Below are 24,915 nucleotides of genomic sequence, written 5' to 3'. Positions count from 1 at the left end.
CCCCTTCGTCTCACGTTTAGATCAAAGGAAAAGAGGAATTTAAGTGAAGCCTGGGTGGGATTAAACCTGGTTTATTTGCAAATGGAAAATGCCTTTTAAAAAAAGGATGCGTCCCAAATGGATGATTAGATTTGGGAAGGGTCGTTTTATTGCTCCTGGGAAAATAACTTTTTTTTTTTTTTGTTTCTAGATCAAAATTTGGGGAGGTGGGGTAGACAGGAATAAGAATCCCCCCCCCCCAAATTTTGGGTGATGCCAAAGTGCTGATTAGTAGAAACAAGCCAGGTTGAGCTTCAAGAGTAGATTTGAAACAGGGGTTTCTCAAATTTGGTTCCTTTTAAGATAGATGGACTTCAACTCCCAGAATTCTCCAGCCAGCGTGCTTTAAAGTAGATGGACTACAACTCCCAGAATCCCCCAGCCAGTATCCTTAAAAGTCTATACTTAAAGCAGGCTGGTTGGGGAATTTCAGATTCAGAATAAGAAGAGTTGGAAGGGACCTTCTAGGTCATCTAGTCCAACCCCCCACCCCAAGCAGGAGTTCAATTCCGGGAGTTGAAGTCCACCCAACTTCAAGAGTTTGAGAAACACTGAAAAAAATGGAAGCAAAAAAGGATGGGAGTTTTTTTAAGGAGCTGCTGGTTTTGGCGGCTGGGCATGGACTACAGCTCCCATCACCCATAGCGCATCTGTGAATTCAGGATCCGTCCTTGGTCCCTCTGTGGTTTTATATGCTTTTGATATATCTTTATAGTGCATTCTCCTTTTATATCCCTTATTATATTATAATCAGCCACCCTGGAGACAATGGCCATATCATCAATCAATCAATGAAGATGTGACAGCTGCGGGATTGCAAATCCCATCATCCTCTGCCAGCCTCACTATTAAACTCTACTTATTCCTTTATTCGGTTTACAATTCAACTTGCTCCCCCTTCTCAATCCCATCCAAATCACTTTTGGACTACAATACCCAGCATGCCCCACCCCAGAGGGATGGGCAGTGAGTGGGTGGATGATGGATCTTGTAGTCCACCTTATTTAGACCCTAAAGGACCACCGCCGGGTTTAAAAACCCTCTTTTTCCCCGACGGTTTCCAAGGGTCTGGGGTAGACTTCTCCTAAGCCTGGAGGCTCCATTTCATCCCTTCCTTAGCGCAGCCGCCAAGAGCGCTCGGCAGTTGCCATGGCGAAGCGCCCCGCCCCGTTGACGTCACAGCGGGAAGGAGGGGGGGAGGAGGGAAGGACGAGGAGGCTCGTGCGCCGCGCGCTCCGCGTGACGCAATCACTTTGCGCCCCCACCCGAGCCCAGGCACGGCGGGGCTTAGGAAATAAAGCGAAAGCGGGGCGGGCCTCCCCTTCGATTGCCGTCACCACCCGGGATTTGCTCCGGGCGGGAGAGGTGAGTCGGCTTCCCGGTTAGCGGCCGGGGAAAGCGAGGCGGCGACGGTCGCGGGAAACCCCCCCCCCCCCAAAAAAGGCGGACGGGGAAGAAAAGCGAGGCGGATTGAGCGGGAACGCGTCGCCCCGATGTGCGCATGCGCGGTGCCGGGAGAGCGGTTCTTCGGGCCGCGCGGCGCGTGCGCAGTAGCCCTCGAGGAAGGTGGTGTGTGGTGGTTTTGTTTGGAGGGTCCGTCTTCGCTCGGATCGACTCGGCGCTACCCGCGCATGCGCATCGGCGCAGCCCGCCGCCCTGAGCTTCGCAAGCCTGCAGGCGCGCGGTGGGCGAAGGGGCGGGGATGCGCCCGCCCCCCTCCGGCTGCCTTTCCCCAACCTGGCGCCCTCAAGAGGCGGGCGCCCCTGCTCCCATCCTCCGCAGCCTGCCTGCTGGCTGGGGTGAGGGTTGCAACCCAGCTCTTGCAGAGGGGAGGGGGCTGAGGTTGGGGGGGCACTGCAAAGGATGGGGGGGTCGTACCAATATAAATGGGGGAGATAGATAGATAGATAGATAGATAGATAGATAGATAGATAGATAGATAGATAGATAGATAGATAGATAGATAGATAGATAGATGATAGAGATAGCATGCATATTGGAGGGAGGGGATGATGGGCAGTACTTGACAGCTGAAAATGCGCGTTGCAGAATTGCAGAAATCGAGCATTAATTCTTCCTGGAAATAAATACATATAAACAATAAGCAGCCCTCCCTCCCCCCCCAAAAAAAAAAAATTAAGGGGATGCAATACCCCAAATTAAAGGGGTTGCACCTGTCTGGCCTGATCCTGTGCCCATTGCACAGGGAGAGGCCGAAAAAGGCGAGCAAAACAGCAGAGGAATAAATAGTAACTTCCCAGTAAAATAAAGTAAGTTGCTAGTCCTCATGGAGGCAGTGACAGAGAACTGGTGCCTTCTCCTTGGAGGAACTCTGTGTGCATTAATTCCTTTCCATCCTCCCTCACCCACCCACCCACCCACCCCGGAAAAATCAACCCAACGCACCCCCTCCTTGTGATATTCCCTTATGTTTGAGCTCAAGAGAGCTGTGCCAAGTTCAGGATCGGATGGGTAGTGTAGTACCGTCGTTGGTGCAAAATCCAGAATCGGGGTGATTCTTGATTTTATATATATATACATGTGTGTGTGTGTGTGTGTTGTATTTGTGCTGATAAATTGTATTTGGGCATACCAGTATGTATGCATGTATGTATGTATGTATGTATGTATGTATGTATGTATGTATTGTATAAAATATACAGGTAGTTCTCGACCTTCTGATGGGGAAGCCGGATTGGCTTCACAACCGCCCGACATAACCCCTGCGACAAAAGGCGCAAAATATTGTTTGGGTGGGGGGGACGGGGACCCCCAATGCATTCTGCAAATCCCCCTTTAAAATATCTGCGTCTCTTGGGAAGAAGGTCAGGTTTGCCCTCTTCAAAGATGGCGCCGCCGGGCTCGCCAGCGGGCCCGTGAAGGCCGCGGGGTCGCGCTCTGAAAGGCGTCATCACTGCTCGCCCGCTCTGGTCTCCCGCACAATAGAAGCGGCTTCCTTCGGCGGCGCCGGGCGAAGCTTCTGAAAGGGGAGGGGAGGTAAGGCTGGGGGGGGGGGGGCGGGCCTGGGCCCGATCGGGGCGGGGGGGCGGCGGCTGCAAAGGCCCGCCTGGAAAGGAGGAGAAGCCGCAGCAGGCCCTGGGGGCGTCTGCCCGACTCCCCCAGGCCTAAAGGGGCCCATGGAAGTCCATTCAATGCAAAGCGATGAAAGCAGTTCATAGATTTTACGTTCTTGGTTTTCATGGAATCATGGGGTTGGCAGGGACCTTGGAGGTCTTCTAGACTGACCCCCTTGCTCAGGCCAACCCCATGCAGTTCATAGATTTTACGTGCTTGGTTTTCATGGAATCATGGGGTTGGAAGGGACCTTGGAGGTCTTCTAGACTGACCCCCTTGCTCAGGGCAACCCCATGCAATGCGATGCAACCTGGCATGAACCACCACACAGGAAAGAAAAGGACACAGATCCCCCCCCCCCCAAGTCTATCAGCCCCTTACCCCGCTCATGCTTACTTGGAAGTAAAGCCCACCTGTGGGTTTTCCTCCTGATGGAGCCTCCAGTTCTGGCAGCAGACTACCTGATTCTCCGGGAAGGATGTCTATTGCAAAAGGAATGCATTGAACTTGGTAGAGTTTTGTTGCTATCGTTGGCGCTTTATCTTAATTTACAGTCTGTCCTTTCTGCCGATTGGATCCCAAATAGTTAACTCGTTTTAAAGTCATATTTCTGAAGCTTTTTTGTTGTTGTTGTTGTTCTGTCTGTCTTTTTCCTAACCATTCCGGTTGGGACCTCTCGTAAATCCACTTTTGGTCTTGCGCAGACTACATATTCCGGCCTTCTGTTCATTATAGCAACCAACTAATGACTTGTGAGACATGGCCTCTCTTTTAGAAGAGCTCCTAGTTTTTCAGGGTAGAGCACATTTACAGCTGGAGGTTCCATTGAGCTAGTATGAATTGGATAGGCGCTTAGAGGACGGTGTAAAGTTGGAGTTGGTTATACTGTTGGATGCTCTTTATATTATTTCTTTCTTCTAGTTGTCATGTGTGGGTACATAAATAATGTAAGGTGATTTTTAGAGAAAAGGAGAGGTGCAGTGGCCTAGAGGTGGAGCTCTCGCCTCATAATCAAGAGGCTGTGAGTTCAATCCTAGGTAGAGGCAGATATTTCCCTCTCTGGGCACAATGGGAACATATCTGCTGAACAAAACTCTCGATTGGCGACAGGAAGGGCATCCGGCCAGCAAACACTCTGCTAGCTCCATTCAGTGTCCCAGACTCCACCCTGCAAGGGATTATGGGGTTGTTAAAAAAAGATAGGATGATGATTTGTAGAGGGAGCAGTTTAACAAATTTCTGGCATCGGCACATTTATTCTAAAACAGATCCCAACATCCAGAAATGTTTACAAGAAACAAATTGGTGATTTGGATAAGTTGAAATACGATATTCTGATTCGTGTGTTGTTGTTTTTTTAATTCTAGCATCAATTTATCCATTTCTGCGCCTACAAATATTTTCTTTACCGTTTCCCTTTCTAAAGGTATATTTTCATTTTTCCATTGTTGGGCGTATACCATTCGTGCCGCCGTTACAATATGTAATATTAAATATATTGACCTTTTACTATACTTTTCAGTTACGATTCCTCATAAGAATAACACCGGTTTTAATTCTAACCTTTGGTCATTTCTTCCAACCGCCTCTGGATACCTCGCCAGAATTATTTCGCTTTTTTTTTTTTGCATGTCTCTCCACATGTGCCCGGTATTTGATTACCTTTCCAGCAATTTGGCGATATAATCTCATTTTATTCCTGATTTAGCCATTGTGTAGGTGCAATTTTAAGAGGTGTGTGCGTGGAAATCAGGTAACCGTATGCCCCTTCAACTCCCCGGTTTTAGGAGGGATTTTAGATTTCCTCTTGAAGATAATGGAAGATCTTTTCCCCTTTGATAAGAAAACGATGTGTTAGGCATTGGCAATGAACTCCCCAACTCCAAAGTGTGAATAAGTTCCCTCCCATTTAATTAACAACCCCCCACCCCACCCTGCGCCCCCATCAAACAAGGAAGTATGCTCACTGTATCTGCAATGAAATTTCATCTCCCTGGCTCAAATAACCGGCCAATTTAGATCAAGCACAGAAGGTGTTCTCACTTGGCCGCGTGAGACGGGTGCAGTGAACCGTAGCGAAGAGTGTGTCTCTCCGGGGTGTGTGTGTGTGAGTTTGTGCGTGGAGGTGTGCGAGGCCGCAGACGAGAAAGAGAGAAAGAAACAAGTGGGAAGCTTTTTCGTACAGGTGCATCTTGCCCCTGGTCTCGTGAAAATCCCCTTGTCCAATTCCAGGTGGTCCTCTCCTTACGACCCACCGTTGAGCCCAGTCGTTTCTGTTGCTAAGTGAGACCGTGGTTGAGTGGATTTCTCCCCCCTCCCCTCCGTTTTGCGACCTTTCTCACCACAGTGGTTAAGGGTGTCTCTGCAGTCGTTAAGCCAGGAGCGCCGTTGTTAAGTGAATCCGGCTTTCCCCCTTGACTTTGCTTGTCGCAAAAGGGGAATTGCGTGAGCCCGGGGACGCTGCGACCGTCGTAAATATGAGCCAAGCCTCTAAATTTGGACGTGAAAGCAGCTGCTACAAATTCTGGCAGTTTCTCATGGCTTGAGGCTGGCCTTCTTCACCCTGGATTTTCTGTACAGGTGAATGTATAAAAGCAACGCCTTGACACTCACCTGTACAGGTAGGAAGGCCAGCGGATGCCCTTAAAAGTGAGGTGGGGGGGCTTGGTTGTGGCTTACGCAAGTTCCCCCGGGCCGTCGGCGAGGTCTTTGGTTTATCTTCCACGCCTCTCGTTTGCACCTGGACAGGTGAGCCTGTTATTTGAACTCGTCAACCAATACCAGGGGAAGGAAAGTTTATGCGCTCCTGTTTACAGCTGTCCTTCATGCGTTGTGATAATATCTCCGGATCAATTCAGGCTCCCTGACGCCCGGAGGCTGCGATCCTGTCTGGGTTGAGAGGGGATTGTGAAGGATGGGGGTTATATAAGGTTTTCTGAATTTCAGAACGGCCGAAAACCAAGAAAGGGATTCAGTTTTTTACGTTGCAATCCAAGAACGTAATTTAATTTTTTTAAAAAATCCTAACTCTAAGAATGTCGTTTGATTTTTTTTTAGTCCTGAATTCAGGAATTGTAATTTTTTAAAATCCTAAAAATCTTTCTTTCTTTTCTTTCTTTCTTTCTTTCTTTCCTTTCTTTCTTTCTTTCTTTCTTTCTTTCTTTCTTTCTTTCTTTCTTTCTTTCTTTCCCATCACTGGGGGTTTTCAAGAAGAGATTGGACAACCTCTTATCCAGAATGGTATAAGGTTTCCTGCTTGAGCAGCGGGTTGGGTTAGAAGACCTCCAAGGTCCCTTCCAACTCGGTTATTCTCTTATTCTGCTATACTTATTTTGCCTTCCTTCCTTCTTTCTCCTTCCTTCTTTTCTTTCTTTCCCATCACGGGGGGTGAAGACCTTCAAGGTCCCTTCCAACTCTGTTATTCTCTTATTCTGCTATACTTTTTTTTTCTCCCTTCCTTCCTTTTTTCCTAGGGGTTGGGCTAGAAGACCTCCAAGGTCCCTTCCAACTCTGTTATTCTCTTATTCTGCTATTCTTTTTTTCTCCCTTCCTTCCTTTTTTCCTAGGGGTTGGGCTAGAAGACCTCCCAAGTCCCTTCCAACTCGGTTATTCTCTTATTCTGCTATTCTTTTTTTCTCCTTCCTTCCTTTTTTCCTAGGGGTTGGGCTAGAAGACCTCCAAGGTCCCTTCCAACTCGGTTATTCGGTTATTTCATTTCTTTTCTCTCAAAAGTTTCTATCTCGCCCATCCCCAAAGCTGGCAGGCTATTTTTTTAAGTGCTTTAAAAAAAAAACCCACTGAAGACAAGGGGGGCTGGAGAAGGCACCTGGCCCTATAGCCCTGCCCCACGGAAAGATGATGAAAGGGAACTGAAATTTCGATTTTCAAAAAAGAAAAAAAGGGATGTGCGTTCTTTTTCTGGCGGCAAACCCCACCCTCTGAAGGAGAAAGAGCCAGGAGGAGGAGAATAGAAAGTGAAACTTAACTTTATTTTTTGTTTCCCCTCCTCCTGAGCCAGGTTAAATAGGGGAGGCAGAGTCTATGACCCTTCAGTTCTTCTGCCCCCTTGCTGGGAACTCCCTTCCCCTTGTGCCTGGCACAGTCTGACTGCCTCTCTTTGTATGTGTCTCTCCGTGTGTTCATGCACACGCATGTACATCCCCGTTCCTCCCTCCCTGCTGCATGGACAGGAAATTTCTCTTCCAGCCTTGGGTGATGCCATGCACAGCTCTCATCCCGGGCAAAAGGAAAGCGGTAAGCTTTTATTCAACTTCTATCGGGTCAGTAACTCTAACCCTTCTTTTTTCCGTCTCCCTCTCCCCCCCCTCCTCCTGGAATGTGTGTGTGTGTGGGGGGGGAAACATCCAGCCCTTTTGTATATTTTACCCTCTGTTGTTTTACGAGGTGCAAACAGACCCGTCTAGCTGGGGGGGAAATAAATCCACTCCGCCGTAATCTTGGTAAATATTCACAACTTGGGGTGGCTCACTTGACTTTTGGGGATTTGCAAGGGGGGGGGGAACTCAGGTTACCTCCGGAGAGGGAGAATGGCAACCCCATGTCCATTTGCCCGGGAGTAAACCTCAAGTAGCATTTGAAGCTGAATTGCATTCCGAGGTGGGAAGCCGAGGAGAATTTGTGCCCAGGCTAAAGAAGGCTTGAAACGGAGCATAACAGAATGTAGGTGTGAAGGCTCACACAGAGAGAGAGAGAGGTGGTTTATAGATAGATGGATAATAGAGATAGATAGATGGGTGGGTGGGTGGGCAGACAGAATGAAATAGATAGATGAGAGAGAGAGAGAGAGAGAGAGAGAGAGAGAGAGAGAGAGAGAGATACTGAAGATAGATGAAATAGAGATAGATAGATAGATGATAGATAGATGATAGATAGATAGATAGATAGATAGATAGATAGATAGATAGATTGATAGATGATAGATAGATACTGAAGATAGATGAAATAGAGATAGATAGATGGGATAGATAGATACTGGAGAGAGAGAGAGAGGTAGAGGTAGAGGTAGAGAGAGATACTGAAGATAGATGAAATAGAGATAGAAAGATAGATGGGATAGATAGATAGATAGATAGATAGATAGATAGATAGATAGATAGATAGATAGATAGATAGATAGATGGGATAGATAGATAATAGAGATAGATGATAGATAGATAGATAGATAGATAGATAGATAGATAGATAGATGATAGATAGATGGGATAGATAGATGATAGATAGATAGATAGATAGATAGATAGATAGATAGATGATAGATAGATGGGATAGATAGATGATAGATAGATAGATAGATAGATAGATAGATAGATAGATAGATAGATAGATAGATAGATAGATGGGATAGATAGATACTGGAGAGAGAGAGAGAGAGAGAGACAGAGATAGATACAGAGATAGATACTGAAGATAGATGAAATAGAGATAGATAAATGGGATAGATGAAAGATAGATAGATGATAGATAGATAGATAGATAGATAGATAGATAGATAGATAGATAGATAGATAGATTTCTCCCCTACCCCCTCTGGATTTTCCGAGTCCGCAGCTGTGTGTAAACTTCTGTTTTTGATTTCCGGATTTTTGCATTGCGATTTGATTTTTTACGCTGCTGTTCACTTGGCCTGGGTTTGTCTTGGCATGCATGCACGCACACAGACACACAAACGCACTCACACCCTTACCTTTAAGGGACCTCTGATGGTTTCCATTAAAGAAGGGAGAGGCACGGTTGAGAATTGCAAAGGGGTGTGGGAGAGGGGGGTTAACAATAATGATTTAGTCCCCTTAAATGCATAGGCGGTCTCTCTCTCTGTGTCTCTTTCTCTCTTTCTCTCTCTCTGTCTCTTTCTCTCTCTCTCTCTGTCTATCTCTTTCTCTCTCTCTCTCTCTCTCTCTCTCTCTCTCTCTCTCTCTCTCTGCCACCTCCATTCCCTCTTCCCCCTCGGAGCTCTCAGGTTGACTTGATGCTGACCCTAACTCCCATGCTTCTCTTCCTCCTCCTCCTCCTCTGATTCGGCTGCTGGAGGGGCCACAGCACAAAACGGACGCCACCACTGGAGAGCCAGGAAGGTCTTCCCTTCCTCCAACCCGATTTGAAAACGTGCCTTTCTTGTGTCTTTGCCAGGTTCTTCGACGTCGGCTGAGAATGCCTCCACCCCTGCGCTCCTTCCTCATCAGAGTGCTATGAGCAGATTCCCTGCTGGTGACACAGCTTCAGACCAGACCTTGGCCAGATCCGGCGGACACGAAGAGCTTCGCCGGCGACAGGTCCTCTTCCTGCGAGGAGAAGTTTCCGAAGCTGCACTGTGGAAGCCCTGTGCCCAGAGGTCCCCAGCGCCGCGGACATTCTTCCCACCCTCCTTTTCGAATCTATGGTACAACTACAGGGAGCCTAATAGAAGACCTCCTGGTAAGGGTGGCTGGCAGGCACCGAAGCCGCCCTCTCCTCCTAAACCAAGTTCCTTCGCCACTGGTCCGAAGGGTGGAGTTGACCAACTCGTCTCCAACTTCCAGGGTCTGACTCTCAGCCAGCAGGACGTGGAGGGAGATCTCCTGGGGATCCTGAGGGATCTGAAATCTGGGCAGACCATCTCCGCTCACCAACTGGCCCAACGGCTGCGCGTCCAGAAGAAAGTGGTCAACCGTCACCTCTACAAGCTTCACCGCCAAGGGCAGCTGAGTCGGTCGGGGACAACCCCGCCATTGTGGAGGCTAGCCGGCGGTCGCGACTTCGCGGAAGCAAGCCGAGAGGGACATCCGGCCAGCCGGGAGAAGGATCCCAGTTCCTTTTTCTCTTTGGGGACCGAAGAAGAAGAAGGAGGAAGTTCGTCTTCTGACCAGGAGGACTCCCTTGATTCTCCTGACATGGCCGAAATCAAGGAGAAGATCTGCAGCTTCCTCTTTGGGGTGGCGGACTCCACGGCTCTCAACCTGGCCAAGAACATCGGCTTGACCAAAGCCAGGGATGTCAACGCCAGCCTCCTGGCCCTGGAGAAGCTGGGCGACGTCCACAAGGAGAACTCCAGCCCTCCCAAGTGGTCCCTCACGGACAACAAGCGGAAACGGATGCAAGTCAAGATGAAAGCGGAAGAGGTCCGGCAGGCGGTTCCAGCGGACAACGAGCCTCCGGCCCCGTGCACCGAACCGGAGGCCCCTGCCGACGTGCCCTCCCCTCGCCCGTCTCCGCCGCCGGAGAGCGAGGAGAAGCAAATCGAGAACGGGCAGCAGGCGGCCGAGCCGATCGAGCCGAGCGCCGTCGTCAGCGGCGGCTGCCCCCCTCCGTGGTCGAGTCCCTCGTCCAAGCGTCCCCGGTACCGCCGGTTCTCGCCTTACGACTACTTCGAGGCCAGCAGCTGGGCCACCGACGACATCCCCGAGGACATGAACGCCATCAGCACCCAGGACGAGTCGAGGTACATTATGGAGTCCCCCCTGTACCCCAGCTACTCCGCCCAATTGGACACGGCTTTCCAGTGCACCCCCTTGGAGAAGCTCATGGATTGCCAGAAGAAAAACCCAGTCAGCGGCCTGATCGAATACACCCAGTACATGTATCAGCACTGCGAGTTTGTCCTGCTGAAGCAGAGTGGGCCGTCTCACGAGCCGCGGTAAGGGGCCTCCTTGGGTGGGGTGGGGGAACAATTGGAGGGGAGGGAGAGAGGGTCCTTCCTGCAGGTGTGTGTGTGTGTGTGTAGATTCTCAGTCATTCAGGTCATAGTTCTCCCAAATATGCTTTTTTTTTAACCCCCAAAAGGCAATTGGGCTTTGCTTTCTTTGAAAACAGAATAACAGAGCTGGAAGGGACCTCGGAGGTCTTCTAGTCCAACCCCCTGCTCAAGCAGGAGACTCTGTAGCGTTCCAGACAGGGGGCTGGCCAATATCTCCTTCAAACCCTGTAGCCAAACCGTTCCTTAGATTTAATTGATCTGGGATTACAGAATAACAAGAGCTGGAAGGGACCTCGGAGGTCTTCTAGTCCAACCCAGATAAGTGGGGTTCACAGGTGGGGTGCTTGTTCCTTAACCACACTGGATTATAACTCATGGAAATAAAAGGAACAGGGGTCTCCCCAGTCACACACACCCCGGGTTTGTGTTAAGTGTGTATGAAATGTGGAATTCTCCTTATTCTTTCTTCTTTTTCTCCTCGCCGACTCTTGTCTCTTGCTATTGTTCTCTTTCATTTTTTCTCTCCCTCTTTCATTCTCTTTATCTCGTTCTTTTTCTCGCTCATTCTCTTTCGTTCTTGCTCTCTTTCTCTTAATCTCGCTCGTTTTCTTTCTCATTCTCTGTCTCTTATTTTCCCTCTTTCATTCTCTCTTTCTCATTCTTCCTTTCTCCAATTCTTTTTTCTCTCACTCCCTTTCATTCTTGCTCTCTTTCTGTCTTTCTCTTAACCTCTCTCATTTTCTTTCTCTGTCTCTTATTTTCTCTTTCTCATTCTTCCTTTCTCTAATTCTTTTTTCTCTCACTCCCTTTCATTCTTGCTCTCTTTCTGTCTTTCTCTTAATATCTCTCATTTTCTTTCTCGTTCTTTTTGCCTCTTATTTTCTCTCTTTCATTCTCGTTTTCTTCTTTCTCCAATTCTTTTCTCTTTCATTCTTGCTCTCTCTGCCTCATCATCTTTCTCATTCTCTTATTTTCCCTCTTTCGTTCCCTTTCTCGTTCTTTTTCTTTCTCTCATTCTCTTCCATTCTTTCTGTCTCTTTCTGTCATTTTCTTTCACTCTCTATCCCATTCTTTCTCATTTACTCCCTCTTTCATCCCCTTATTCTTTTTCATTCTTATTTTCACTCTTTTGCTTTCTCTCTCTCATTTTCTTTCCTTCTCTTCATTTCTCCTTCTCTTCTCTTCCCCCCCCCCCCTCTCTCTTCTCCCATCAAGGTTTAAATTCCAAGCCAAGATTGACGCCCGCCACTTCCCTCCGGCCGAAGCGGGCAGCAAAAAACTAGCCAAGCAGGAAGCCGCGGCCATCGCCATGAAAATTCTTCTCCACGAAGCCCAGCACGAGGGGGAAGACTGCATGGAGCCCGAGACCTCCCTGTACGAGGACACCTCCTTTGCGGAGGAAGAGACGGTGAGGAGGAAGAGGAGGAGGCCAGGGCGATGTTTTTATCAAATAATATTAAAAGATGTCGCTGAGAAATGTCAGTTGCTCCAAGTCCAGCTGCCTTTCGCAATTGACCGATGGGGATTTTGTCAATGCCGATGGTGTTCAAGGGATGCCCCAGATGTTTTAGGCACCTATCACCCCCTGGTCCTATCTTTGCTGCTTCTTTTTTTTTTTTTTTTTTGCCACAATCCTTCTGTTTTCCAGATCTTTGTGTTTTGGGATTATCTCTCCTTCGTTCTCTTCTCTTCTGCACCTCCACTGTCCATATTTTTTTTATTATTATTATTATACACTTTATTCATTAAACACGAAACTCAGTCAACTGAACATTCAGAAATGCATCACAAATACCAGTGACTGGTGCTAATGGTTGATACCGTTTGCTGCCAGCATCCTAGGGATCAACCAAGGACCTTCTTAAAATACATGATTTTCTGAGTAGCGCAGGTTTTTTTTTTTTTTGCAGCTCTGCCGGTGTTATTGCAGGAAGCTGCAATTTCTTGGAAGTCTTTTGCCAAATTCTTGGACATGGTACCAAGATGGCAATGGGTATCACTCTTACATGCTTCATCCATAGCCCTGTAGTTTCGATGGCCAGGTTGCAATCTCTTGTGATATTTTCCAGTTCTTTTTCTTCCGCTGGTACAGAGATATCAATTATTATCTTTAATATTCATTGAGTTCTCCGTGTTATTTTCATGCGGCATCTTGATTCTTTCAGTTTTCCCTGTTTTCCCTGATATGATAGTGAGTGTAGCACATTTGCCCAATCCAAACTCCATGGCAATATCTTGGCTTGATATATACGAACGGTGTTGAGCAAGGATTCGATTCCAGAGGGTGTTTTTCCATACAGCTTCAGATCATCTATTATTATTATTATCATCACCGTCATTAGCTCTTTGATTCATTAAACATGAAACTCGATCAAAAATGCATCACAAATACCACTGACTGGTGCTAATGGTTGATACGGGTTTGCTGCCAGCCTCCTAGGTATCAACCAAGGACCTTATTTATTTATTTTATTTATTTTATTTATTTTATTAGACTTCTAGACCGCCCCCTCTCCCGAAGGGACTATTCTTCAAATAGAAGATGTTCCGAGTAGCGCAGGTTTTTTTGCAGTTTGGTGTTATTGCAGGAAGCTGCAACTTGTTGATGTATTATTGTTGTTATTATTACTCTCCAGCCTGACCAGGCGGACCCCGAGGCCTCATACACTGCCCCACAGCCAAACTTCGTGTGTGGGAAGAACCCCATCAGCGCCTTGATGGAATACGCCCAGAAGCTGGGGAGCGTGTGCGAATTCAAGATGCTGTCGCAGGAGGGACCGGCTCACGACCCAAAGTAAGCTCAGGAAGAGGGGTTTGCTTTTGCACCCAGTCCTCGAACATTGAGCCCCAAATTTCCGTGGCTAATATCTCCCAATATCTCAGGGGCTTCCACAAAGAAGAGGGAGCCAAGCTATTCTCCGAAGCACCTGAGGGTAGAACAAAAAGCAATGGGTGGAAACTAATCAAGGAGAGAAACAACGTAGAACTAAGGAGAAACTTTCTATGAGAACAATTAATCAGTGGAACAGAAGTTGCCTCCAGAAGTTGTGAATGCTCCAACACTGGAAGTTTTTAAGAAGAGATCAGATAACCATTTGTCTGAAGTAGTGTAGGGTTTCCTGCCTAGGCAGGGGGTTGGACTAGAAGACCTCCAAGGTCCCTTCCAACTCTGTCATTCTATTCTATTCTTCCTCCGGGGTCCATTCAGATTTCGATACTGCGTCAAGGTGGGCGAACGCGTCTTCCCCGCCGTGGTCTCGAACAGCAAGAAGGGAGCGAAGCAAATGGCCGCCGAGGCCGCCATGAGAGGGCTGACTGGCGAAACCACCTACTCACCTGCGCAGGTAAGACCTCCCCCTTTTTTCCCCTTTTCGGCACGGCAAGCTTTCTCCGCCTGCTTCATTCGCAGCCCAGATTTCTGTCTTTTCTGAACCGCAGGTGGAAGCCCCGTCCGAGCCTATGCTGGACGTACAAGGTAGCCAGCTGGCCAATCCAGAGGAGCCCAGGACGGTCAGCGCCAAAGGCGTCGGCGAGTTAATCAAGTACCTGAATACGAATCCGGTCAGCGGACTTCTGGAGTACGCCCGAGCCAACGGCTTCGCCGCCGAATTCAAACTCATCAACCAGAGCGGACCTCCTCACGACCCCAAGTAAGTCAAGGGGGGGTCGTCCAGCTCACCCAACGAGTTTGTGTCAACCCACCCAAGTCTGGCATCTCTCTCTCTCTCTCTCTCTCTCTCAAAATCTGTTCTAGTCTGCGCCATCCCGGACTAAACACAGGTAGTCCTCAACTTACGACCACAGTTGAGCCCAAAATCCCTGTTGCTAAGTGTGACGATTTGTTCAGGGATTCTTTCCATCACTCATTTTACAACCTTTTTCTTTGCCACCGTTGTTAAGTGACTCGCCGCCGTTAAGTTATTCACACGGTCGTTAAGCGAATCCGGCTTCCCCGCCAACTTGGCTTGTTGGGAGGTCGCAAAAGGGGATCGTGTGAGGGCTCTTCCCCCCCCCCCCCCCGTCCCCGTCCCAGGGACTCTGCGACTGTCATAAATAGGAGTCCATAAATAAGTCGAGGACTACCTGTCATTTTTTTGAGGGTGGCGGTATGTCAGCACCCTGAGGATCCAAGATAGACTCCCGCCTGATTCTCTCCCTGCAGGTTCGTCTTCCAGGCGAAAGTGGGCGGCCGCTGGTTCCTGCCGGTCTCGGCGCACAGCAAAAAGCAAGGAAAGCAGGAAGCGGCGGACGCAGCACTCCGAGTTCTCATTGGGGAGAAAGAGAAGTCCGAGCACGCGGCCGAAGGGCTTGGCATCACAGAGGTCAGGCCTTCTTTAGCCTCCGTTCACGGCTTCCTGGCCAATCCGATTTCCCAATCGGGATACCCTTTGGCTGGTTGGCTTCATTGACCGCATGGTTTGGCCCTACTGGGGGCCCTTGACTTACGAGCCGGGATTTCAGTCATAAAGCATAGTCAGACATCCAGGCACCCCCCATGGCCGGCTATTTTATTGCATTGCGTTGTACTTTATTTTATTTTATTATTTTATTGTATTTTATTATTTTATTGCATTGCACTTTATTTTATTTTATTATTTTATTCTATTTTATTATTTTATTGCATTGCACTTTATTTTATTTTATTATTTTATTGTATTTTATTATTTTATTGTATCTTATTTTATTGAATTTTATTATTTTATTCTATTTTATTATTTTATTCTATTTTATTATTTTATTGCATTGCACTTTATTTTATTTTATTATTTTATTCTATTTTATTATTTTATTGCATTGCATTGTACTTTATTTTATTTTATTATTTTATTTTATTATTTTATTCTATTTTATTATTTTATTGCATTGCATTGTACTTTATTTTATTTTATTATTTTATTGTATTTTATTATTTTATTGTATTTTATTATTTTATTGCATTGCATTGTACTTTATTTTATTTTATTATTTTATTGTATTTTATTATTTTATTGCATTGTACTTTATTTTATTTTATTATTTTATTGTATTTTATTATTTTATTCTACTTTATTATTTTATTCTATTTTATTCTATTTTATTATTTTATTGTATCTTATTTTATTGCATTGTACTTTATTTTATTTTATTATTATTCTATTTTATTATTTTATTGTATCTTATTTTATTCTATTTTATTATTTTATTCTACTTTATTATTTTATTCTATTTTATTATTTTATTCTATTCTATTTTAGTTTATTATTTTATTGTGTTTTATTATTTTTTATTTTACTGTATTTTATTTATTGTATTCTATTTTAGTTTATCTTTTTTTATTATTATTTCTTCATTTTATTGTACTTATTTTATTCTTTGTTTTTTTATACTTGATTGCATTTTTTATATCTTTGTTTTGTTTCTATTCTTTTTTATTGTATTCTTTTATGGTATGCTTTATATTTCATTGTATTTATTGTATCCTATTTTATTTTTTATTGTGTGATTTCATTTTTATTTTGTGGGGGGCCATGAAGCAAATCCTATGAACAAAACCCTTGTCCCAGCTTCCTGCACCAGACCTCAACTTACAACCCCAATCGAACGCAAAACTTCTGCCGTTAGGCAAAACATTGATTAAGTGAGCTTCGCCCCCATGTTACGACCTCACTTGCCCCCGTCGCTAAGCGAATCAGGGCAGTTGATAAATTAGCCACGCGGGAGTTAAGCGAATTTGTCGTCCTCGTTGATTCAGCTTGTCAGGCAAAAAGGCACACACACAACACACACACACACACACACACGGTCGGATGCTGCGACCGTCATAAATACGAGTCAAATGCCAAGTGTCCAAATTTTGATCATGTGACTACGGGGATGGTGCAACCATCCTAAATCCCTTTTTTTTTTAACGCCGTTGTAACTTTAAACAGTCACTAAACTGTTGTAAGTCGAGGACTCCCTTTATTGGGGTTAATACACCTCGCCCCTTGCTTCCGGTCTGCATTCTCCCACTGCCCGAAGGGGATTTAAGACAACCCCCTCCCTGAAGCAACCACACACACCCCGAAGCCCAGAAGGCCATTACTGACCTCTCTCCTCCGTCCCGTTGGCAGCTGCCGGTCAGCGGAAGCACCCTGCACGACCAGATTGCCATGCTTAGCCACCAGCGGTTCAACGCCCTGACTGCCCGCATCCAGCACAGCCTCCTGGGACGCAAGATCCTGGCCGCCATCATCATGAGGAAGGGGCAGGAGGGGATGGGGGTCGTGGTCAGCATTGGTACAGGTGAGGGGTGTTTATTTTGGCCTGAAAAGGGGGAGGAGAGAGAGAGCCCGAATTTGCATTCCGTGCTTTCGAAGGTGACGCAGAATGGATTCTGGATAGAAAAGTGGGGAGTGTGTGTGTGGGGGTGTAATTGCAGGGTAAGGGGTCGTATAACCGAACCGAACACATTTTGTGAAGGTGGCCAGCAGTTGGTTCTCTTTCCTTTCTTCCCTGCTCTTCTGCTTTTCTTTTTTCTTTTCCTCTCTTGCGCGTTTAGCTTCGCCTTCCGTTTCTCTCCTCTTCCCCCCCCCACTTACTTTGTATTTGTTTTTGCTTTCTGTTTTCATAGCTAGTCAAAATGATAAGAGCTATCAGAGAGAGAGAGAGAGAGAGAGAGAGAGAGAGAGCGGAAGGAATAGAGATAGATAGCATGAGTAGATTGATAAATAGATGGAGGGAAAAGAAGGAAGGATGAGAGAACGGGATGGAGGGAAGAGATAGATAGACAGACAGACAGACAGACAGACAGACAGACAGATAGATAGATAGATAGATAGATAATAAAGGGATAGATAGATACGGTGGATGGATGGATGGATAGATATGAGATAGAGAGGGAGACATGATAGATAGATAGATGATAGATAGATACATAGATGATAGATAGATAGAATGATAGATAGAATGATAGATAGATGATAGGTAGATACATTGATAGATTAGATAGATGATAGATAGATAGATGATAGATAGATAGATAGATAGATGATAGATAGATGATAGATAGATAGATGATAGATAGATAGATTAGATAGATAGAATGATAGATACATAGATAGATGATGATAGATAGATAGATAGATAGATAGATATAGAGATTAGATAGATAGATAGATAGATAGATAGATAGATAGATAGATAGATAGATAGATAGATAGATATAGAAGGAAAGGAATGAAGAGAAGGAGAGGAAGGGAAAAGGAAGGAATGGAGATAGATGGGTAGATAAAAGATGAATGGAAGCCAAAGAAGGAAGAAGGTGGGAGAATAGAAAGGAAGGAATATAGATAGATGTGTAGGCAGGTAAATGATAGAAGGGGAAGGAAGGAATAGAGATCGATACATGAGTAGATTGATAAATGAAGGCAGGGAGGAGAAGGAAGGAGGAGAGAAGGGGACAGAGGGAAGAGACAGATAGATAGATATAGAAGGAAAGGAAGGAACAGAAGGAGAAGAAAGAAGGAAGGAAGAGAAACAGATGGGTAGATAAATAAAAGATGGAAGGGAAGGAAGGAGGAGAGAGAATGGGAAGGAAGGAAAGAAAGAAGGAACATAGATAGATGTAGGGATGGGTAAATGATGGAAGGAAGGAAGGAAGGTCTAACTAAGGTCTCCTCTTCCCCGCCAGGGAACCGCTGCGTGAAAGGGGAGGAGCTGAGCTTGAAAGGGGAGACAGTGAACGACTGCCACGCGGAGATCATCTCCCGGAGGGGATTCGTCAGGTGAAGAGAGGCAGGCGGGTGGCTCCGTCAGCCCCATCCGCTGGTGGGAAGGCGGGGGGGGGGAGGAGAAATCACCACGCCCGGTCCTTTTCATTGAGGTAGCCCCCCCTCCCCCTGCATTAAATGAGTATAGCTAGTCCTCGACTGAACGGATATCCGTTTAGCGACCCTTCGTGGCAACGCCTCGCTTAACAGCAGATTTTCCCAGCGTGGCCACAGGTACGAGGACGCCCGCCGTTGGCAGCGTTGCCCTTCATCTCCCCCTCCTCGTTTCCAGGTTCTTGTACAACGAGCTGATGAACTTTGACCCCCTGGCGCCGGACGAAAGCATCTTTCAGCTGGCGGAAGACAGGAAGTTGAAGATCAAAGATGACATCAGCTTCCACCTGTACATCAGGTGAGTGGTAATGGGGCCACCTGTACCTCAGGCGAGCTGTAGCGATGTTGCCTTTTAATTGCACACCGGGTGAATTGTAAGGATGTCACCTTTTACCTGTACGCCAGGTGAGGTGTCATGTCAATTCTCACCTGTAAACCAGGTGAGTTCTAATGATGTTGCCTGTAGACCAGGTGAGCATAAAGGAGGGGAAAATAGTACAAGGGGAAAGATCGTCGTGGCTTAGGGGATCCGAATAGAGGTAGCCCTCGACTTACGGCCACAATTGAGCCCCAGTTCCGTGTTGCTAAGTGAGAACTGGGCGAAGTGTTTCGTTCTGCCCCGTTTTGCGACTTTCCTCGCCGTGTTTGTTAAGCGAGCCGTTAAGTGAGTCACATGGCTGTTAAGTGAATCTGGCTTTGTTGAGGACTACCTGTCGGAACTGGGCAACATAAAGGAATGGGGCGAGAGAAAGCTATCTTCTAACTGGGTTTGCTGGCGCTGGTCTCCAACGGGGATCTCTAAACCGAGTTAGGATTCGGCCTCACTGCTTGCTCTGTGTGTGTGTGTGGGGGGGGGGTTGTGCGTTTGTGTTCTCCAGCACGGCGCCTTGCGGGGACGGCGCACTCTTTGACAAGTCCTGCAGCGAGCAGGGCAACACCGCCGGGAAGGACGAGCACCAGCCCCTCTTTGAGACGCCCAGGCAAGGGAAGCTCCGCACCAAAGTGGAAAACGGTAATTGGCAAATCTCGCGGCCGAAATCGCATTTTCTTGAAGTTCGCTCGGGGTGGCCAGAGCTCAACGTTTCTAGTCCTCATGGCTTCCAAAAAACAACAAGGGGGGGGGGATCGCCCTTCATTCAATCGATTTTTATTATTTTTACAAATCACTCAAGACTCCTTCTTCTGGCGATTGGCCCAAAGCCACCCAGCTGGCTTTCACGCCTAAGGCAGGACTAGAACTCACCGCCTCCTGGTGATTGGCCCAAAGACACCTAGTTTTTTTCATGCCTAAGGTTAAACTAGAACTCACTGTCTCCTGGTGATTGGGCCAAAGATACCTAGCTGGCTTTCATGCTTAAGTTGGGACTAGAACTCACCGTCTCCTGGTGATCAGCCCAAAGACACCCAGCTGGCTTTCATGCCTAAGGTTAAACTAGAACTCACCGTCTCCTGGTGATCGGCCCAAAGTCACCCAGCTGCCTTCTGTGTGCATCCAGTCCAGCTTTTTAAAGGTGCCCCCTTGGGACTCTTCCGCAGGAGAGGGCACCATCCCGGTGGAGTCAAGCGACATCGTGCCAACCTGGGACGGCATCCAGCACGGAGAACGCCTGCGCACCATGTCCTGCAGTGACAAAATCCTGCGCTGGAATGTCCTTGGCTTGCAAGGCGCCTTGTTGTCACACTTCATACATCCGGTCTACCTTCGCTCAGTCACACTTGGTAAGCTGAGCCAGTCATGCCTAAGGTGGGACTAGAACTCACCGCCACCTGGGGATTGGCTCAAAGTCCAGCTTTCATACCTGAGGTGGGACTAGAACTCCCGGTCTCCTGGTGATTGGCCCAAACTCACCCAGCGGGGTTTCATTCGTAAGGCAGGCCTACAACTCACCATCACCTGGTGATTGGCTCAAAGTCACCCAGCCGGCTTTTATGCCTGACGCAGGACTAGAACTCCCAGTCTCCTGATGAATGGCCCAAACTCACCCAGCTGGCTTTCATACCTGTGGTGGGACTAGAACTCACCGTCACCTGGTAATTGGTTAAAAGTCACCCAGCTGGGTTTCATACCTGAGATGGGACTAGAACTCACCGTCACCTGGGAATTGTCTATAAACCAGCAAATCCGGAATGGATGAGACAACCTTTTTTTTTAAATAACCAACTCTGCCTTTTCTCACTCTTTTCCAGGCTACTTGTACAGCCAAGGCCACTTGACCCGCGCCATTTGCTGCCGGATGTCCAGAGACGGCAACGCCTTCGGGACGAGGCTTCCTGCCCCCTATTTGGTCAATCACCCCGAGGTATCGCTTGCGTTCCCCCTCTTCTCCGATTTAAATCGATCGGAAAGAGCCAGGCGGGACGGTAGCGCTTTAAGAGAGCAAAAAACGTCCTTTCCTCTCCTTTCCTTAAGAAGCAAGTTAGGTCTCTTGCCCCATTTTCCTCCAGGGACCCCCCTCCCAACAACATCACAGTCAGATCGCTAAGCGATATAAGTCCTCGTTTAGTGACCACTGTTAAGTAATTAAGCTCCCCGTTGGGAGAGCGAGTATGCAGAGAAGCGTGACTCCCGGTGGTTTTTTTTTTTTCTGTGGGAAACCGGTGCAAAGGGCTCTTTTGAGTGTTTAAATTTGCCGACCCCCTGATCTAGACGCTCCGGGCTTGAACGATGACGGTTCACGGCTTAGGGTCTGGCAAAGAAATACAATCTCTCCCCCCCCCTCCCCTTTTCGACCCTGTAGGTCGGCCGCGTCAGTGTCTACGACTCCGCGAGGCAGACGGGGAAGACCAAGGAATCCAGCATCAATTGGTGTCTCCCGGATGGCACCAACGTCGAAATCTTGGATGGCACGAAAGGCAAAGTGGACGGGTAAGACCAACGTGGAATCACCCAAGACGGGAATATTTAGGGTGGGGGTCCTGCAGAGATCCCGGAGCCCCTTTTTATCAGGTGGGTGATTCTACAGTGGATTGTAGCTAATCCTAAACGGGAGCAGGTCGACGTCAGAATGGCGGTCTTTCGTCCTCTCCTCTCCTCCTTTCTTCTTCCCTTCTCTTTCCCCCACTCCTCCCCTCTTCTCCTCCTCCGTACCCTCTCTCCTACTCCCTTACTTCCTCTGCTTTGCCCCTTCTTTTCCCTCCTCAGGGGATGCTCCAATTTGTTTTATTGCTGTTGTTGTTCTCTCCTTTTTGAATGGATGGGGATAAGATAAGAAATCCTTCTTCCTCTTCCTCCTCCTCAGGCCCAAACTGGATATTTCCCGTGTCTCCAAGCAGTCTCTCTTCCAACTCTTCCGCCTGCTTTGCGTCAAGATGGTCCGGGAGGACCTGAAGAAGTTCTCCGCCTACTCGGAGGCCAAAGAGTCGGCTGCCGACTACCAGAGTGCCAAGCAGCAATTCTTCTGGGGTCTCCAAGAAATGGGCTACGGAAGCTGGATCTGCAAACCCCAGGAGGAGAAGACTTTCCTCCTGCCGGAGCCCTCTGCCCCCCCCTCCCCGTGATAGATAGAGAGATATATAATTTTCCCCCTCCCTTCTTTCCCTCCCCCCCAGTTTTTATTTTCTGCAGAAGCCAAGGAAAGAAAGAGAGAGAGAGAAAAAAAGGGGAGGACTTCTGGGTTTTTGCTTTTTAGATTTGAAGCTGGCCGTTTGGGGTCGTTTTATTTTTTATTTTTAACGGTGCTTGGGGATGCTTTTTTCAGATTTCCAGTGAGCGGAGGGACGTCCTGACCCGTTTCGAGCGACAAGGTTGTTTTAATTCGGCTGGGAAAGGCCCAGGGTCTTTCCCTCCTCTCTTTTAAATGCCCCTTCCCCTTTTCAAGATGGATTTGCAGAGACGTGATCCGAAACTGTTGGGCTCAAGGGAACAAGAAATCCACTAGCATTCCTCTTTTCCTCCTCCCTTCTCTTTTTTTCCCTTTTTTCTCCTTTCTTTCTTCTCTTTCTTATCTCTCTCTTCTCCTTCCATCCATCCCTTTCTCTGCCTTCCTTCCCTTCCTGTTTTCTCTGTCTTCCATCTTCCTTTCTGTTTGTCTTCCCTCCCTCCTTCCTTCCTCCCTTCCCTTCCCTATCTCCTTCTGTCTTACTCCTTCACTTCCTTATCTTTATCTGTCTTCCTTCCTTCCTTCTTGTTTGTTTTCCTTTCCTCCTCCCACCTTCCTGCCTCCCTTCCCTATCTCTTTCTCTGTCTTCCTTCCTCCTTCCTTATCTCTTTCTCTGCCTTCCTTCCTTCCCCCCCTTTTTTTGGCGGGGGGGCAGGGGGTGACCAAAAAATAAATAAAATGCCCCGAAGTCATTATTGGAACCTTTCTTTTCAAAACTGTGAAGTTGGCACGCTGGTAGCTTCTTTGCGTTCAGACATTTCTCGTTTCGCTCTCTTCCTTCCCGGGGGTGGGGAGTGGGAGTGGGGGTTTCCGAAGAGTCTGGGGCCAGTTTTTGTCTACCTTGGGAATTGAATCTTTGGGGGCACATTTCCCTCCCAAGGCTTTTGACCACCGAGGACTCGAACCAGGCGTCCTGGTGGATATTGTTTTTTTTTACCAACTGGCAAAGTTGGCGGTTGCGTGATTGCGTCTTTTCCCCAGATCAGTCGCACCCGTCCGTTTTCCCAGCTAAGCTCTTGTCCCCTTCCTCCTTTCCTCTAACCAGCAAATTCCATAAGGGTTTTTTTTTTTTTCCCCCTCCGCGTTTTCTGTCTGAGCCCAAATTTTACAGAATTTTAGGAAGGTTTCAGATGTTGGAGAGGCTTAAAAAAAAAAAAATGCCGAATCTTGAAATCTTCCTCGTAGATATTAACCCGGAGAGTAGTGTGTCTCTTTAGCAGCCCAAAAAGCTTTTAAAAAAATTATTTTTTAAATTTCTCTTCCCCTTGTCCTGTCCTCTGGATGTTGGTGCACAAAAATGGGGAAAAAATTAAGATTTATTTTCCCCCTTCTCTTAAGTCTTGAAACAGAAGCACAGCGTTTTCAAGCGCTTGAAATAAGGGGTCTGGGATGGGGCCAAATTGAACTCTTTCCCCCCCCCCCCCACTCAAATCCCCTGCAGGTAGCCAACGTGGGCCTCTTACAAATCCTTGGGATAATTCACATGTATGTTTTAAATGTATTTATGTCAGATTCTGCCCGTCTCCTGGGGGGCAGCTACCTAAACGACCCGTTTTAATGGTTGCTTCTGTAAACCAGGGGGGTCTCCCGACACGGCCCCTTTAAGACCAAGGGGGGGGACTTCAACTCCTAGAATTCAACTGGGGGAGTTGAAGTTCCCCCCCGGTTTTAAAGGGGCCGCATTGGGAAGACCCTCTATTTTAAACTAAGAGAAAAACTTGGCCTCCGGTGTGAGATATTTTCATAATCCCCCCTTTTAACCATGGTTGGCTGTTTCCCAAGCCAGCATGGTCCAAAATCTACTTTTCCTTAAAAAAAAAAAGCCTTCTCTTCCCTTAACATCTCCCCCATACCTCCATGGTTTGTGTCCCCCTCTTCCGCTGAGAGTCCCACCCTACTTCGGATTCCATCCTCCTCTTGTAATAATGTTTATTCCTCCCTCATTTTTTTAAATGAACAAAATCCGTGTTTTCGTTCTTTTTCCGGATCCTTTCATTTGGATGGACTAAAGTCATTGCATTCTGCCTGAAATAAAATAGATTTTTTTTTTTCTGTAGCGGCTGTTTTCTCCCATGTGTGCGTGTGTGGGTTTTTTTTCCCCCGGAAGAATGCAAGGAGGCTTTAATCGTGGTTTATCGTTGCAAGCTGCAAAGAGGGTTTCTACCAAATTGGGCCCAATTCTGCCCACGTTACGCCTCATTCCCAGCCTTTTTTCGTTTTTCTTGGGAGTCCTAGACTTATAACCAATGTCTGGACTTCAACTCCCAGAATTCCCCAGCCAGCCCTTGGCATTCTGGGAGTTGAAGTCCGCATATCTTATTGAAGCACGTGGGATTTCTGGGAATTGGGAGTCCGCGGATCTTAAATTGAGATGGCAAAACCAGGAAAAAAAACGGGTCCCCCCCCCCCAGGCCTTCCCATCTATAAACCACGCTGGCTGGGGATTCTGGGAGTTGAAGTCCAAGCAATTTCTCAAGTTCCCGAAGTCGGTTTATCCTGAGCATTGCAACCCTGCGCTTTTGAAATGGGCCAAAAATTGCTTGCAAAAAGCTTTCCGTGACTTCATTGCAAACCAGAGTATCGATTCCCCCCCCCGTCCCCCACATCGCCCTCTTTTAATGACCCCATAATAATCCCTTGCATCGGGGTACAGTCTGGGCCACTGAAT

At 47.2% G+C, this 24,915-nt stretch overlaps 1 protein-coding gene across 6 annotated transcripts; it reads left to right on the top strand.

The window, feature by feature from the left end:
- The first annotated feature begins 1,241 nt into the window (after positions 1-1,241).
- Positions 1,242-24,303, top strand: ADAR (adenosine deaminase RNA specific). Of its 6 annotated transcripts, none has more exons than XM_081968076.1 (15): positions 1,242-1,404; positions 9,262-10,744; positions 12,020-12,212; positions 13,441-13,598; positions 14,013-14,148; positions 14,219-14,454; positions 14,967-15,126; positions 16,897-17,068; positions 18,456-18,549; positions 18,827-18,946; positions 19,527-19,660; positions 20,185-20,367; positions 20,836-20,948; positions 21,387-21,514; positions 21,888-24,303. In XM_081968076.1, the coding sequence occupies exons 2-15, from the start codon at positions 9,321-9,323 to the stop codon at positions 22,144-22,146; spliced, it is 3,510 nt and encodes a 1,169-aa protein (XP_081824202.1). In that variant the 5' UTR covers positions 1,242-1,404; positions 9,262-9,320; the 3' UTR covers positions 22,147-24,303. The 6 variants fall into 6 exon arrangements, with proteins under 6 accessions (XP_081824202.1, XP_081824200.1, XP_081824201.1 ...); XM_081968074.1 differs by lacking the exon at positions 1,242-1,404 and adding an exon at positions 1,598-1,838; XM_081968075.1 differs by lacking the exon at positions 1,242-1,404 and adding an exon at positions 2,892-3,036.
- The last annotated feature ends 612 nt before the right edge of the window (positions 24,304-24,915 follow it).

Source organism: Natrix helvetica (genome assembly GCF_964273705.1).
Source record: "Natrix helvetica genome assembly, chromosome: 16".
Classification (NCBI taxonomy): Eukaryota; Metazoa; Chordata; class Lepidosauria; order Squamata; family Natricidae; genus Natrix; species Natrix helvetica.
Note: the sequence above shows the minus strand (reverse complement) of the source record. Positions and strands in the feature narration are given on the sequence as shown.